General features: G+C 34.6%; 1 protein-coding gene across 2 annotated transcripts in view; it reads left to right on the forward strand.

Annotated features, from left to right (window-relative positions):
- Window positions 1–15,912, forward strand: part of VRK2 (VRK serine/threonine kinase 2) — a 101,282-nt gene that overhangs the window by 65,965 nt on the left and 19,405 nt on the right. For both annotated transcript variants that reach the window (XM_082641922.1, XM_082641923.1), the window contains exons 8-9: window positions 6,901–7,033; window positions 15,380–15,500. In XM_082641922.1, coding sequence (XP_082498048.1) covers window positions 6,901–7,033; window positions 15,380–15,500 — 254 coding nt within the window. The remainder of the gene's footprint in view (window positions 1–6,900; window positions 7,034–15,379; window positions 15,501–15,912) is intronic.

Raw genomic sequence — 15,912 nt, forward strand, 5'->3', positions numbered from 1 at the left:
TTCTCTTTTTGTCTATTCATTGAATCCTCATATACCCAGCTTGCCACATTGTTTTTAGTTACCTTTGACTCTATCTCTCAACCCTCTTATGGCTCTGTTCTTTGTCTCCCTTCTTTGTTCACCAGTGCCCTAGTCCAGCCTCCCACTGTCTCTTGCCTGGACTAATGTCATATTCTCCTAAATGGACTCTCTGCTTTCATTTCCCCATTATGATGCTGCCAGTGCTGATAATATTATTCCTTGCCAAAAACCTTTGGTGACTTCTTTTTGCATACAAAAATTGTGTCCCAGCTTCTTAGCATGGTTTTCAAAGCTTCCTGTAAACTCATGCTAACCAGTTTTTTTTCCGGCTTGTGTTGTGTTTCCAATAACCTCTTCACTCCCAGCACACACTGACCCAGCCCTGGTTTTCCTTGTTTTATCTCTTCTTCCCTATCTCCATTTGTGGAAATCTTAGATATTTTTCAAGGCCCAAATCAATGTCATTTTGTTCTTTGAGTTCCCCAATTAAGAAGTAACCTCCCCCTACTCTAAAATATTATTACATTTAAATCTGTTATACTTTTGTTGGAGAGTAGATGTTACCTCTAGATGTGCTTGTGTCATCTCTCCTTCCTCTGTGTGGGACGTATGGAAAAATCTGTCTTCTGGTTAGGCTGATTTAGGTTTGGATCTCAGCCTTGCCAATTACTATAAGTTTAGTTGTTTTGCACAGAGCACCTAAACTCACTCGTTGTGTTTTCTCATCCTCAAGGTATCTTAAAATAACTTGCTCTTAGTGTCGTGAGGGTTAAATAATTTGACTTCTGTAAAGCACATAATGCCTTCGCATAGCAAGTATTCAATAATACGCATTCATTTTTGTTTTTCTTTCCTTTTTAGAATGTATGATTCTTGATATTTTATCATGCTTGGCGTCTATTGAAAGGAATTTACTTCTATTTGTCCAGTTATTACCATCAAGTCAAATCAGTGAAATTTTATTTAAGCCTACTATGCAGAAGACCTCAGAGTAGGTGCTGTCATGGATACAAAAATGTATATATCATTATCGTGGCCCCTTGTCCCATAGGATTTTACAGCCTATAAATGTGGATCCAAGGCATAAATAAAAGCTAAATACTTTGTACATTTTTAAAAGGTAAATCCATCTGAACACAAATGAAAACCCAATGAATTGCCTTGAGGTTAAAAGGATCTACATACCAGAATAGAATTCAGGTATGAGTGGTGGATCTCGGAAGTGTGAGATGTGAATCCAGGAGGTGTGGTAGGAGGTGGAGAAGAGCACTTGGGGTATCCGTGCTGAATTGAAGACAAAGGCCCTTCCAGTGCAGGTCACTGCAAAGAAGAGTTCTCACAGGGGGCTCTTTAACCATTCCTTTCACCCATCCATTTGGAAAAACAAAGTGATGTAAGACCTTACAAGCATCAGAAAGCAAGGAGAGGGAGGTAAAGGTTTAACTAAATGCATAACTTGAGAATGTGGCATATATGGTTGCAAATCTGGCTAGGTAAAATAGGAAGTTGATTTTTGAGGCAGATCTGCTTGGTATAGGAAAGTTGTGATTTTCATGGTCATCAAAGGCTAATTTGTTTTTCATCTTTATTAGTTTAGTGCTTCAAATTAAGGCTATGATTTACTGACTACCTGTGTCAAATTTGTTTTTCAGAGAGGCAGATGCTGAGACAGCATTAGGAGTGCGAGGGCTTTATTGAGGGAAGGGAGTATAGTACCTATACAATAGAAAGATAAAAGGAGAGGAAACAGGTTTGGACAAGGAAAGCTTTCAGAGTAGGATGTTGCAATGACACCTGTGAAAGGAAAGGAGACGAGAAGGATTGGGCAGGGAGAGCTCAGACTATGATACAGTTCTGAGAAAGTCTCAGCCAACCCATTAGGGAGCACCAGAGCAAAAGAATTCCATTAGGAGAGTCTCCAATTGGGTAGAAATAGCCACACAGCATTCCCACCATGATCATTCTTTAGTAGGAACTGCCTGGGAAGAGTGTCACCTTGGCTCACATGCTGTGGTGGTTCCTAATGGCCCTGCCTCTGGAAGTTGTCAGATTATTGCCCTCCTCACAGGTGAAAGGCCATTTCTTTCTTGATGGGATTGTACCTCAGTGGCTATTACACTACCTTTTCAATAATAAAGCATTAAAATTGAAAGTCCTTGAAAGCATTAGTGAAGATTAGATTTTTTTGAGGGGGAGGGGACAGCTGAGAAATTCACTAAAACAATAAAATTTTTTGTAGAAGCTGAATTTAGTGACTGACTGTTGGATGACTTGCATTATTTGGGTGTATCACATTATTTTTCATCTGTTAAATGTGTATAATGACACATCTCCCCTACCTGCCTCACAAAGTTGTAAAAAACCAAACAAAACTAAACCATAGTACATATCTAAGAGGGATGAGAGAAAAATGAGATAGCATGTGGAAATGTGAGAGGCAGTACAGTATGATCGAAAGATCTATGATTAAAGTAAAGAGAAGTGGTCAAGGCTGTTCTTCTATTCATGGAGAAAGGAAATGGTTACTAAATTCAGAAAAGTTGCATAAGAGGAAAATCATTTAAAATGCATTAGGGATCTAGATATTTAAATTTTCCTAGGTCTAGTCTTATTATAATACAAATAATAACCCCCTACCTGATCTTGATGATCTTGAGATTCCTACTATAGGCTTGTCTAAAACTAGGGTTATTATATGTATTTATCCTTAAAGTGAAAAATATTAATGAGTTGTTATTTTTTATTTCACAGAAAAAAGGTGATAATATAAAAAAAGTTAACTGAAACTAAGTCTTAGCTCAAGGACATACAAAAAATAGGACCGAGACTGCAAACCCTACTGTAGATTGGGTTTTCTGCTTAAACTTATTTTTGACTTCAACAAAATTTCAGAAATGGACAGAACCACAAATTCTATACTGTATTAAAAAAAAATAGACAACACCAACAGTGAAAAGTCTAATATCATGAACAAGACAAATATGCCCACTCTCGCCATTTTTATTCAATATAGTACTGGAAGTCCTAGCCAGAGTAATTAGGCAAGAAAAAGAGATAAAAGACATCTAAATTAGAAAGGAAGAAGTAAAATGGTCTCTGTCAATGACATTATATTATATAGAGAAAACCCTGAAGACTCCACCAAAAAATTGTTTGAATAAATGAATTCAGTAAAGTTGCAGGATACAAAATCAATTGACAAAAATCAGTTGCATTTCTATACCCTAACAACGAGCTATTGGAAAGAGAAATTAAAATAATTCCATTTACAATAGCATCAAAAAGAATAAAATATTTAGCAATAAATTTAGCCAAGAACATGAAAGATCTGTACACTAAACTCCACAAAACATTGATGAAAGAAGTTCAAGAAGACACAAATAAATGGCAAGATACCCCATGCTCATGGATTAGAAGAATATTGTTAAACTGTCCATACTACCCAAAGGAATCTAAAGATTCAGTTCAGTCCCTTTCAAATTCCAATGGCATTTTTCACAGAAATAGAAAAACTATCCAAAAATTTCTGTGAACCATAAAGGGCCCCAAGTAGCCAAAGCAATCCTGCAAAGAACAAAACCACCAGAGGCATCACACTTTTTGATTTCAAACTATATTACAAAGCTATAGTAATCAAAACAGTATGTTACTGACATAAAAAAAGACACAGACCAATTGAGCAGATTAGAGACCCTGGAAATAAACACACGCATATATGGTCAATTTTTGACAAAGGAGCCAAGAATATACATGGGGCAGGGTTAGTCTCTTAAATAAATGGTGTTGGGAAAACTGGACATCCACATGGCAAAGAATAAAATTGGACACCCCTTTGTCTTACACCTTACACAAAAATTAACTAAAAATGGATTAAAGCCTTGAACATAAAGCTTGAAACCATAAAGCTCCTAGAAGGAAACATAGGCAGTATGCTTTTTGACATTGGTCTTAGCAATGTCTTTCTACATATGTCTTGTCAGGCAAGGGGAACAAAGCAAAAATAAACAAATGGGATGACATCAAACTTAAAAGCTTCTGCACAGCAAGGAAACCATCAACAAAAGGAAAAGACAACCTACTGAATGGGATAAGATATTTGCAAATTATATATTTGATAAAGGGTTAATATCCAAAATATATAAAGAAGTCATACTACCCAATTAGCAAAACAAAATAAGACAATTAAAAAAAATGGGCAGAGGACCTGAACATTTTTCCAAAGAAGAGATCCAAATGGCTGACAGGTACATTAAAAGGTGTTCAACATCACTAATTATAAAGGAAATGCAAATCAAAACCATAATGAGATATCAACTCACACCTGTGAGCAAGGCTGTTATCAAAAAGACAATAATAATTGCTGTGAGGTTGTGGAGAAAAGGGAACCTTTGTTTACTGTTGGTGGAAATGTAAACTGGTACAGCTACTGTGGAAAACAATATGGAGGTTGCTCAAAAAATTAAAAATAGAACTACCGTATGATCCATCAGTCTAACTTCTTGGTATATTTCCACAGGAAACAAAATCATTATCTCAAAGAGATCTGTACTCCCATGTTCACTGCAGCATTATTCAAATGAGTTAGTGTATTCTGAGTCAAATGGTTAGTGCATGTTTCCTTTACTGTATTGTTAGCTTCTTGTCTTTATATTAAATGTAGATCCTGCATTGCCCTTCAGAGTTTGAGTAATGCAGCACTACCTTGAGGCCCATAGCTCAGTGATGACCAAGAGGGCCTTAAAGTTCCCCTCAGCTTGACTAAACTTTAGATAGGTTTCCTCCTGACCGTAAGCTCCTGTCCTCCCTTTTCTTACAGCATTTACTTAAGAAACTTTGAAATTATAAATTCTTTCTCTGCTCCTTTGAGATGGGAATCTTTTCCCAGCCTCTTGTCAGTTTTACAACCCAGGAATGTCTTTCTCAAGGACCTCCAGGACCTGGTAGTCATCCCTTTAAAATGTAATCTTTGTTAAAGAGTGTTCTCCTATCTCTACAGTCTTTGAGGTGGGGATAGGAGCCTAAGCACCAATTAGCAAACATAGATAACCCAGTCATGTTGACCTGTATCCCTTTAGTGTTCTCCAGTACTCTTCACTAGCTCAGCCTCAGCTCTTAAAAACTTTCCCAACTTTTGTTTCAGTGGAGTTGAGATCAGTCACTCTTCCCTATTACAGTAGTCTTGAATACTTTCTTATCTGTTTAACTTGTCTAGTGCCTTTGAGTTTGATTGTGATTGAGATGAAGTTTCTGGAGTCAGACTCTGGCTCCATTTTACTACACAAATCACAATGTCACTGACTGATCTTCAGTTTGCTTACAAGTAAAATGGAGATAATGGTACCTTCCTACAGGATATCTGTTCATCAGTCGATGAACATTCAGCTCTTATCATGCTCTCTGGTATCGATACATATGAGGCATAATCCATATTTTAGCCATAAAACATCCATAAATTTTAGGTCTTTTTTTTTGGTTAATCTACATGAAAAACATCTTGATAGTTTTTTTTAATAGTAAACTGTTGTAGTGTATTTAAAATATGTTTCCGTTTGCTATCAATATGTACATTCTCAGGATATCTACTTTGCAAAGTGAAGTCTATTTAGTTTTCAAAATAAATAAAGATAAAAATGCATCATAAATAGTGAAAGCAAGCAACCAGTTATACATCTGATCCTGAAGTGTAATTACTTTGGGCAGTTACTCCTGAGGCCATCTTGAGAAATAGCATCTGTGAGTGAGAGACAAAACTGAAATATCATGTTTTCAGACATTCCAGCAAGCTATGTTCTCCAACAAGTGAAGGAAGCTGTGCTGTTTATATTTTGAAATTCAAAATATCTCCTACTTAGGCTATCCTGAAACCAAAAACTTAAAAGTAAAATTTAATTTTCTTTAATAGATATCTTTAAAAATACCAGTTGTAATATTCTGTTGTCTTAAAGCTGCATCGTGAAATGTTGCCTTATTCTCTAAATTTTAAAGAAACACACATGAAACAACACATTTTAAAAGTTGAAACTGCTTTCTTTTCCAGGGGGTGGGGGGAGGAGCATGGTAACATATAACAGGGAAGTATGATATTCTGACTACATGTCAGAATAAATGTCTATTTGTAACTGTTCCCGATTCAGTGTATGCTCTATCTGTAAAACTACTTCTCCCCTCCCTTCTCTCTCTCCAAAAGTAATCTGAGAAAAATTCACTTGAATTGCTATCTGACTTTTAACAATCTATATTCTGTTTGGAAACCCAGCTTGCGATTCTGACTGACTTACAAAGATAACAGTGATGATATGGATCCGTCTGAAAGGCCAAAATTACTGCATTGATATTCCATTCTTAAATACGGACAACATGATGGTGTTGTTTTTTTGTTTTTTTTTTTTAAGAGTCGTTACCTCTTACAGTCTGTTCATTATTTTTAAACTTCTTGTTAATGGAGACTCCTGTAACATTAGGTTAAGATCTTTAGATTGCTCTCATCTCCCCTCCCTGCTTGAAACAGTTTTGTTTACAGGAAGGGGTTACAAAAAAGGCAGAGCCTCATACACTGTATGAATACAGATAAAAAGACATATTGTGGTTTATGACGTCTACATGCCCACCTGGAGGGAAGGGAATTTAAGAGCAAAATAAAAAGACTGAAAATCTAAGTCAACTCAGAAACAAGACTTGCCTATGATGAAGACAGGATTTAAGTTAGAAAGTTCATTGTTATGGCCCCCAGTTGTATATATTTTATCCTAAGGCACCATTTGGTTTAATAAAATGTAGATCTGAGGCTTTCTTAACCTATCAGTTTCTTAAGACTTAATTATAAAGGTTATATTTTCAGAGGACAAAAACATTATTCATTTGTCTGTTCATGTCTTCCAGGTTTATCTTGCAGATTATGGACTTTCCTACAGATATTGTCCCAATGGGAACCACAAACAGTATCAGGAAAATCCTAGAAAAAGCCATAATGGGACAATAGAGTTTACCAGCTTGGATGCCCACAAGGGAGTAGGTAGGTTTCTTTTTTTCTTATTTTTATTTCAGAAGAATAATTAGAACGAAGAGCCTTAAGTCTCCATGAAATGACCTTTGCATAGTCAGTTTGAAGAATGAGAACATTGGTGAGATGTTTATCAAAAGTAGTGAGTTCCTGTATGCCAATGAATATTCTAACAGAGGGAGGAGATACAGACTTCGACAAGTGAAAAAGGAATAAAAGGTGTTAGGTAAGCAAAACTTGATGCTCATTTGGGATAGGAAAGTACTAGTTAGTTTAGGTTAAGCTTGGAGGTCAGCAGCTGAATTTTTATGCTGTAGTGACAATTACAGATTTGGTACAGGTACACATGTGAAGAATTATTCCTGTTTTTCATTGTGCCCTTATCAGAGCTTTAGAAGATACCATCTCAACAATAAGGAAATCTTTTCTGAATCTATGAAGTGTTAACTTGTGGAAATCTCTCCTAGTCGCCTTTCATATATCTTACTTATTTAAACTCACTTTGATGGTATTGGAAACACATTTGCAGGTAAATTACATACATAGTCCTTTTATTGGACATTGATTGTACTGCCTTGCATTCCAAGGGAGACTTAATTCAACAATTCCCTAATTAGTTAAAGTCATAACCTATGTCTTGTATTCATTTACCATTAATTAAACCTTAGCTGTTTATTACACTGCAGTCTAAATCCAATAGCCGAGCCAGAAAGCCATGGAAAAGGAAGTAGGAGGTCAATATTGAAAATATATGGTGCGAAGTCCCACTGATGGTTGCTTTGTTCACAATCAATATGGTCAATGCAACTGTACTTTCTTAGTTGCTCTGTCAGCAAGACAAAAAGTCAATTCTAATGTTATGCTAGTAAAAAAAAAAATGGTGATTATTGAAAAACTTTGTCTTTCAAAATTATATTCTTCATAAACTTTGTTTGTAAACGTATTTTCAAATATGCTAAACCAAATAAATACAAATAATTTTTAAACTGCTTCGAAAGGATCACATTTTCACTAAAAGGCAGTTAGACATTTGCACTTGTTAATGGCTGTTGAACTGTTACCCTAAACTGATACTTTCTAACGAGTTTTAGTTGGTGCAAACAACTGTATATTATTGCCTTTTCTATTAAAAGGACCATTGACCATGTAATGTAGAGGGTCTTGATCATTTTCCAGAGCAATTAAAACCCACAGTAGTTTAAGGTAGGCCAATGAAAAAGTAAAACAAGTGTGTCGGTTGTATACCTTCTTCCTTTCAAGAAGAATCATAGGTTAAATTTTCTGGAATAGAAATTACCTTTTATACTCCTGATCGCAATAAAACAAATCACTACATTTTTTTTTCAAGGATAGTTTGATTAGAAAAGTAGTGATTTGCCAGATACATTAGTATGAAAGAATATTTAGAAACCTGAGAGTACTTTTTGATAGTGGTATAAACTGGAAATTCATCATACAGATTCTTAAGCTTTGGTCCAATTATGTTAATGATGATATTAACTTATGGTTGGGCCACTTAGTTCAACCCATAGCTCTAATACTGATCCTATTAGATTTTGACTATTAAAAAAACATCTAGGGGCTTCCCTGGTGGCACAGTGGTTGAGAGTCTGCCTGCCGATGCAGGGGACACGGGTTCGTGCCTCAGTCTGGGAAGATCCCACATGCCGCGGAGCAGCTAGGCCCATGAGCCATGGCCGCTGAGCCTGTGCGTCCGGAGCCTGTGCTCCGCAACGGGAGAGGCCACAACAGTGAGAGGCCTGCGTACCCCCCCCAAAAAAAAAAAATCTAGGAAGCCACTGTGATTGTGGAATGGGAAAGTAGAGTTGTCGTATGTTGGTCTGGTCAGTGTTTGGACTGTGGTAATTCTGCAAGTCCTCCTCAGTTATTCCATAGTTTAGGGAAGTATTTTCATTGTGCCATCTTCATGAAAGATTTGAACAAAATTTTATTCCATAGTGCATTTAAGTTTTTGCTCCCTAGATAATAATACATGTTGATGAGTTGGGTAGATTTCACGATGCTAGGTCTTTGGAGAGAAGATTGAACTGAGAATGATGGGAGAAAGATATTCTCTCTTTGGGAAGACTACTCAGGGGAGAGCCTATATTACGTAATTTTGGTATTTGAAAGTTATGAGCTGGAGTGAGTATTCATTTTTATCATGGGTTTCACAAGATTTCTATAAAAATTAGATTCCCTTAATGCATTTAAAATAGAATGTACACTAAACTTTTTACCATATCTGTATTTACATGTAGACATACATATATATGCATATATATACACATATATGCATGTACATACACATGTATAGATACATAGATACATAGATGTAGACATACACACACACATATATATATTTGCTGAAATTTTAACATGCAGTTTTAGTCTAGCATAAAAAAAAGAAAGGTTTGATATCCTCAAATATTTGAATACTATTCACTCCTCATGTTTTACATTTAATTTTCCAAAATAAAACATTTCACTTTAGGATTTTATTAGAAATGAAGTAATCATTTAGTCATATCTAGAAACTAGAATTAAACAAGGCCATAAATCCTTGTAGGTAAATGCAGAATGTCAGATTCATAAATATTCATGTGTTTACTTTCAGTACACACTATGTAGTTTAATCTCAGAAAAATCTTTTCTATACCAGTCCAGCTATGAGATCAAATAAATACTGAGGAAGATAATGCAAAGGAAAACATAAAGAGCAAAACAAGTTATCACTAGGAAATATAACCTCTAGTTATCAAAGCATTTGTTATGTTTTAGGTTTATCTGTGCTTGATCAGGCCCTGGGAAATATTCAGCCTGCAATGTAAAAGTGACTTACGGATTAGCAATTTAACAGATATATTGTTAACCTGATCAAACTATCTGGTCTCCGCTACCTTTGTAGTGGTTATTCAGAAACAGAAGCTAACTCTCATGCTTCTGTGGATTAGTTGGGTTTTTATAATGAAGGAGCTTGTATAAGGTGCCAGTCAGCAGTTTCACCTAAGCATTTTCTAGTTCAACTGTGTAAAAGGAGGGTAGCTTGTATTATTATAAGCCAAAAAATATGAATAGAGATATATAGAGGTGAATGGACAGATGGATGAGTGGATAGATAACTATTCTTGAACTATTGTGCATCTATATATCTGTGTTTTTTTAATTGCAGTTATTCTTCCAAACTCAGTTCTCATATATGACCTAAAAGTGTTTTCTGAGTGGCTGAAGTGCTTCATTTAGTGTAAAATTTGAGTAATATATTTTGGGCTTATCTCATCTGTTATTAATTTTTTATTCTTCATAAAAACCAACACATATAAACATTGACATATTTTGGGCTTGTTGCCTGATAATTACAGAGAATTATATCTGTGTCAAATATACTATTTTAAAATTTGTTACATTCTTAGTAATGTTAAAAAGCAATATTTGGATCAATGTGTGGTATAGATTTTTGTAGATTTTTCTGCTCACTGAGGCATGCAGTCAATACCTAATTTCTCTAGAGATATACTGCATTTAACATACTGAGCTTTTTTAAATACTTCAGACTTGTGCACTGAGTGTATAATACCTGTTTTAATTTGACATCATTGATGACCATAAAATATGATATCTAAATTGCATTTTAAATGTCCATTTGTTTATATAATATGTTCAGTATCAAGGAAAGAAATATATTACATACTTTTTAAATTTTTTGCCAATTGCTACAGCATATAAAATCCAAGTCTTGTGTTATTTCTTGCACGGCTTCATTTCACTCTAATCTAGCACTCCAGCTTACAAAATATATGTGAAATAAACTGAGAATGTGTTTTCATGCTACCAAACTTGGGGAAATGACATGGTTTATACAATATTTATCTTCTTAAACAATAATTCAAAAGAGGGAACCCATTTTTCAATTATAAGATATTAAGGTAAACCATCAAGTTATTGATATGCTCTATTGAATCTATTAGTAGTCAGAAAAACACAATGTTGATTTTTATTTTTAAGTAAATTTCACTGCTATAAATAGTCTTTGGTTGATGTATAAATAAATTTTAATGAAGACACTATTCTTTCTATATGACATAACCCAATTTTGACATTTAGACATGACTTTCAAAGTCTTGGCATAGGTCTTAAACTATTTGGTTGAGTTAAGAATACACATTGGTCAAATGTAAGATACCTTTGCTCTGTTGAATAACTTTTCCTAAGCCTTACACGTGTTTCATAAAAAACTAAGGCTTAGAATTTAAAATGTACTGAAGAAATAAAAACGACCTGGGTTTATTATTTTATTTGAAATGTGACACATTGTATTTTACTTTCCTAATATCCTTTTTGAAATTGCAATAAATTGTGGCCACCATAAAATTTCCTAGCTCTTTATACATCTGAATTGACAAACTACTGAATAACATAGGTTACTAGTTAGAAAAATAAGAATAAACTTTAAATTTATTCTGCAGATAGTCACCATTCACTTCTCAGATGAACGTCTTAGATGTTTTCTGCTTTCTTATTGTCATTTCTGAGTATATAAACTAGTATTTTGAGCATTTAGACCCTGTCTGCTTAAGGAAAAAGTTTTCAAGTTCACTATTATTTCCTAGCAAATCTTGTTTTTCTTCCTACTTGATAATGTTACTCTATGTAAGAAAAAAACTCAACAGGAAACACTTTAGGCAAATAATCAGAGCCATTTTGGGATTAAGACTGATACTTTTCTTTTTCTCCCAGTTCTTTCATTCCATTTGGTGAATTGCACCCAGATAATTTTACTCCAGTTTGTCATTAGAATAAGGACCAGTCCTCCAATGTGATTTCTTTGTTGTTCTCATATCAGCTTGGAAGGACCGTTTAACACTTTATAAATTAATGTTTTAATTAGACATTCTTCTTCATCAGAATGAAGTAGTTTTACAGAAATAGTGTCATGTAAGGATAGCTGCATGAAAAATTTTGTTAGTGTTACAGCTTAGACCTCAGGATCTGCTTATTTCTTCCTTGCCAATACAACTGTCTTTGGTCAGTCTTTTGGTGTTTTAAGTTAAAACGCCTGCTTCAAATACTTCCCTAACTGTAGAAGGGTATATGTAATGTTGTCTAAATGGTGCAAAACTAACAATGGAGGCAAAGTAATTGGTAGATTGAGTGGAATGTTGGCTCTGGAGTCTGAAAGATTTGGATTTCAATACAGAGCTCTGTGACTTTTTGCTGTGTGATACTGAGCAAGTTATTTAACCTCTCTGAACCTCTATTTTCTTATTTGTCAACAGGGTTAATGATACCTCACATTGTTAGGATGATTAAATAAGATAATATAAAAGCAGTAGAGTGTCTGGCACGGTAGCAGCTTCATAAATCACATTGATCGTTTTTATTTTAATTATGTATTCTAGTGTCAGCTGTTTCTGGAATCTGCTTTCTAGTGAAATCGAATTCAAGTCCCACCCCACCTGTGCCTTTTTTTTTTTTTTTGGTTAGTCTTGGCAATACTTTATCATTTAGAAATGTTGAGCAACTGAGAACACCACAGGCTTTCAGTGAAAAGATTCATTTACATTGCTCCATATTAATAAGCGAAATAAAAATTAGATGCTAAATTATATTTAGAAAGTGACAAGAGAATATTGATAACTACATCTTCCTATATTTCTAAGCAGAAGTACTGTAAGTAAAAGTGTGACTTTAGGAAATCTATATGAAAATATGCTGCTAATGATTATATTAATTATCAAATGCAACTGAAAAACCTTATGTATTACAATAAATTATACAGAAATACAAGTTATACAAAAACAAAATAATCCATAATATATGTTTCAACTTTCAAATTAAAAAATATTTTCATTGTTAGATGTTAATTAGTAGTCTTCCTCAACTATGATCAATTCTTTTTTTTTAATTTTCAGCATTTTATTTGTTTTCAAATATACAGGAAATAGTAGAATAATATAGTAAATATCCAAATATTCAATTCCTAGATTCAACAGTTATCATTATCATATCATCTATATTTTGATGATGTACTTTATTTAAACTTAAAGATATATGATCAGTTCATTGTGTTAATTACATACCCATTCATAGATGCTAATATTGTCATCCAAAATATTTTAATTAATTTAACCAGTGTTAAAATTACTCTTCTGTATGTAGTAGATGGAGAGAAGACATAATCGCTGGTACAGTCTTAGAGTTTAACTTCTCAAAAACACATCACACTTTGCAGTTTGTTTCCCTGAGAGGGAATTTTAGGGAAAGGTGTGTACTTGGAAACATTTTTAATCCTTTCATCTCTCTGTTTAATGGTGGGAAAGAGTGACTATAGAATTTTTTTTTTTAACATTACGTGTATGTCTGCAGAACTTATTGGAAACAGTGAGTGGTAAAACATTTACCTAACAATAATTATTAATGTATATATGCAGTAAAAGAAAAAAGTTTGAAAAATGTGGTGCTGTATTTTAATTAGGTAAAACTGAACTATGATAGTGAAGTAAGTTAACTCTCGAAGGGCTATTTCAAATGAAGACCAGTTTATGAAATATTGGCTTCAGAAGTCTAAATGACTTGTCATTACTTACAGCTTCATATCAATTAATCCCTCAGTTGGGGGGTTGGGGGAAGTGGCTGGGAAGGTTCATTCCATTTTAATTCTGATTGTTTTTCCTCAAAGGGCCTCTTATGTGTAGCCTATGTCGTCCAAACAGGTGCCAGAATATAATTTTTCGAAAATTAGAGGATGTGAATTTTTTTAAGTGGTGGTGATCAGGAATTGCCATAATGGAAAAGGGATTTGTGAACACATCTGTACAAATGGAACCATTCCATTATTAATGGGAGATTTATTACTGAAGAAATCACTACAAAACAGTGTGGTAGAGATTGTGTTTTTATTTTAATAGGGGAGCCAAGTCTTGCATTAGGACATTGTTGAAGCTTGTGCAGAAAGTAAACAGTACCCATGGGGCTGTCGCATTCTGCTCGATTGAAGGGCCTTTAATAAAATCCAGTACTCTAATAGCAGTTAAGATAGAGTATGTGTAAGAGCTAATCTTGTCTTCTGCTTTTATAGTAACTTGTGTGTGGATGTATGGTGACCAAAAGAGGTTATGATGTGCTAGCAGCATTGTTCTTTGTAGATGACTTTTCAAATTAAACTAAGTTTACTGAGTGACTTTTCAAAACGTATGTAATGAAAGATAATAAAACCAGGATACCTGTTTACAGCAGGTTTAACAGCCATGTATTGCACTTAGGAGATTTTATATCCCTACACAGATGAACATTCAAGTAATGGTAGAAATGTAAGCCAGCCTATTGTTTTATAACAATTTGGAATGGTTATAAAAATGAGTTTATTTTGTGGGATTTTGTTAATGTTTTAATCATTATTTCAGTAATATTTGTTATATTTGACATGTTTCTTAGTTTTTGTCCTTCTTTTGAAATCAGTTACTTTTAAAAAATACAGAAAATTATCATGAAATTAGTCTATGGCACTAGTCTGTAGTTTTATATAAATGATATTTACAGTGGCCTCAAAATGTTCTTTTACTGTATTTTTTTATGAAAAGCCATCTTATATTAGATTATGGAAACCTCTCTTTGGCTTTAAAATTTACTTCCCACCACCTGCACCCCACCCCTCATGCACACTATTTCTTTACCTTTATATTTTTTATTCAGGAGATTTGATCAGAAGTTTGCTTTAGCACTGCTTATATCTAAAATAATATTTGTAAAATTTTAGATCCGTGTACCCAAAACAGGCATATTTATCCTGTACTTTCATTTAATTGAAAAATCTTAAGACCTGTTTTTTAATACTGTACACTAGATGGCAGTTTTGTCATATTCTTCCGATTTCCAATGCTGCTAGTATGAGTGGAACAGGAAAGGCCATCAGTGTTTAGTCTGCACTTGAAGGGTCTCTGCATGACCAATGCAGACCCCATGGACTTCCTGGAACATATGTTAGCAATTTAGCTGCAGACATTTATTTCTTTGTTTTACTGCTTGGCTCTTTGAGAAAGTGTTGGTGCCAGGTTATGGGTTGTCTGGATCATGTCAGAGGCCATGGAGATCAAGTTCATGTGACAGGCCAGACTAAGGAAGGATGAAGTTGGAGGAGGTGAGGAAACTGACCCTTACTTTCAACAGCAAGAAGTCACTGCCTTTCTGTGGACTGGGGCCAAACGCCTGGGCGTTTAAGCTTTACTCCAGCTGAACAAACAAAACACATCGCCCATTTGGCTTTTTCATATTTCATCGGTGGTAGTTCATTCAGTGATTTCTCTATTTCTCAAAAATGACTTATCCCTCATCTTTCTCTCTTAATGCTTATTCCTATAGCCCTGTCCAGACGAAGTGACCTTGAAATCCTCGGCTACTGCCTGCTGCGGTGGTTATGTGGGAAACTACCCTGGGAGCAGAACCTGGAGGACCCTGCGGCTGTCCAGACGGCTAAAACAAAGTACAGATTTTCAAGTATTCCGTTATGTACAGCACCAGGTCTGAAGGGATACCTTAAAGCGAGTTAATATCTCAGAGAAGACTGCCGTTCAACCTATTCATTCATTCAACCTGTTCATTCAGTAGGATAGCCAAGGCACATTTCTTAAATTTGAAAAATATTTTTAAAAACCCAGACAGCTTACAGACATAAAATCCATTAAGCTAACACCTATAAGATCATATGTATGAGCGTTGTAATACAAAATAAAAAGTGAAATATTTGTTCCTTCACACGGTGTTTTCCAAAGCTTAGATTCTAGGTGGTGGTATTTTCAAGGAAGAGTATTTTCAGATTAGCATTGTATAAGTATATGGAGTTAGTGTGAGCTTGGTGTGATTGATATTAACTGTGCAAAGCAACAAAGTGAAAT

This window comes from Mesoplodon mirus (genome assembly GCF_964341445.2).
Source record: "Mesoplodon mirus genome assembly, chromosome: 14".
NCBI lineage: Eukaryota > Metazoa > Chordata > Mammalia > Artiodactyla > Ziphiidae > Mesoplodon > Mesoplodon mirus.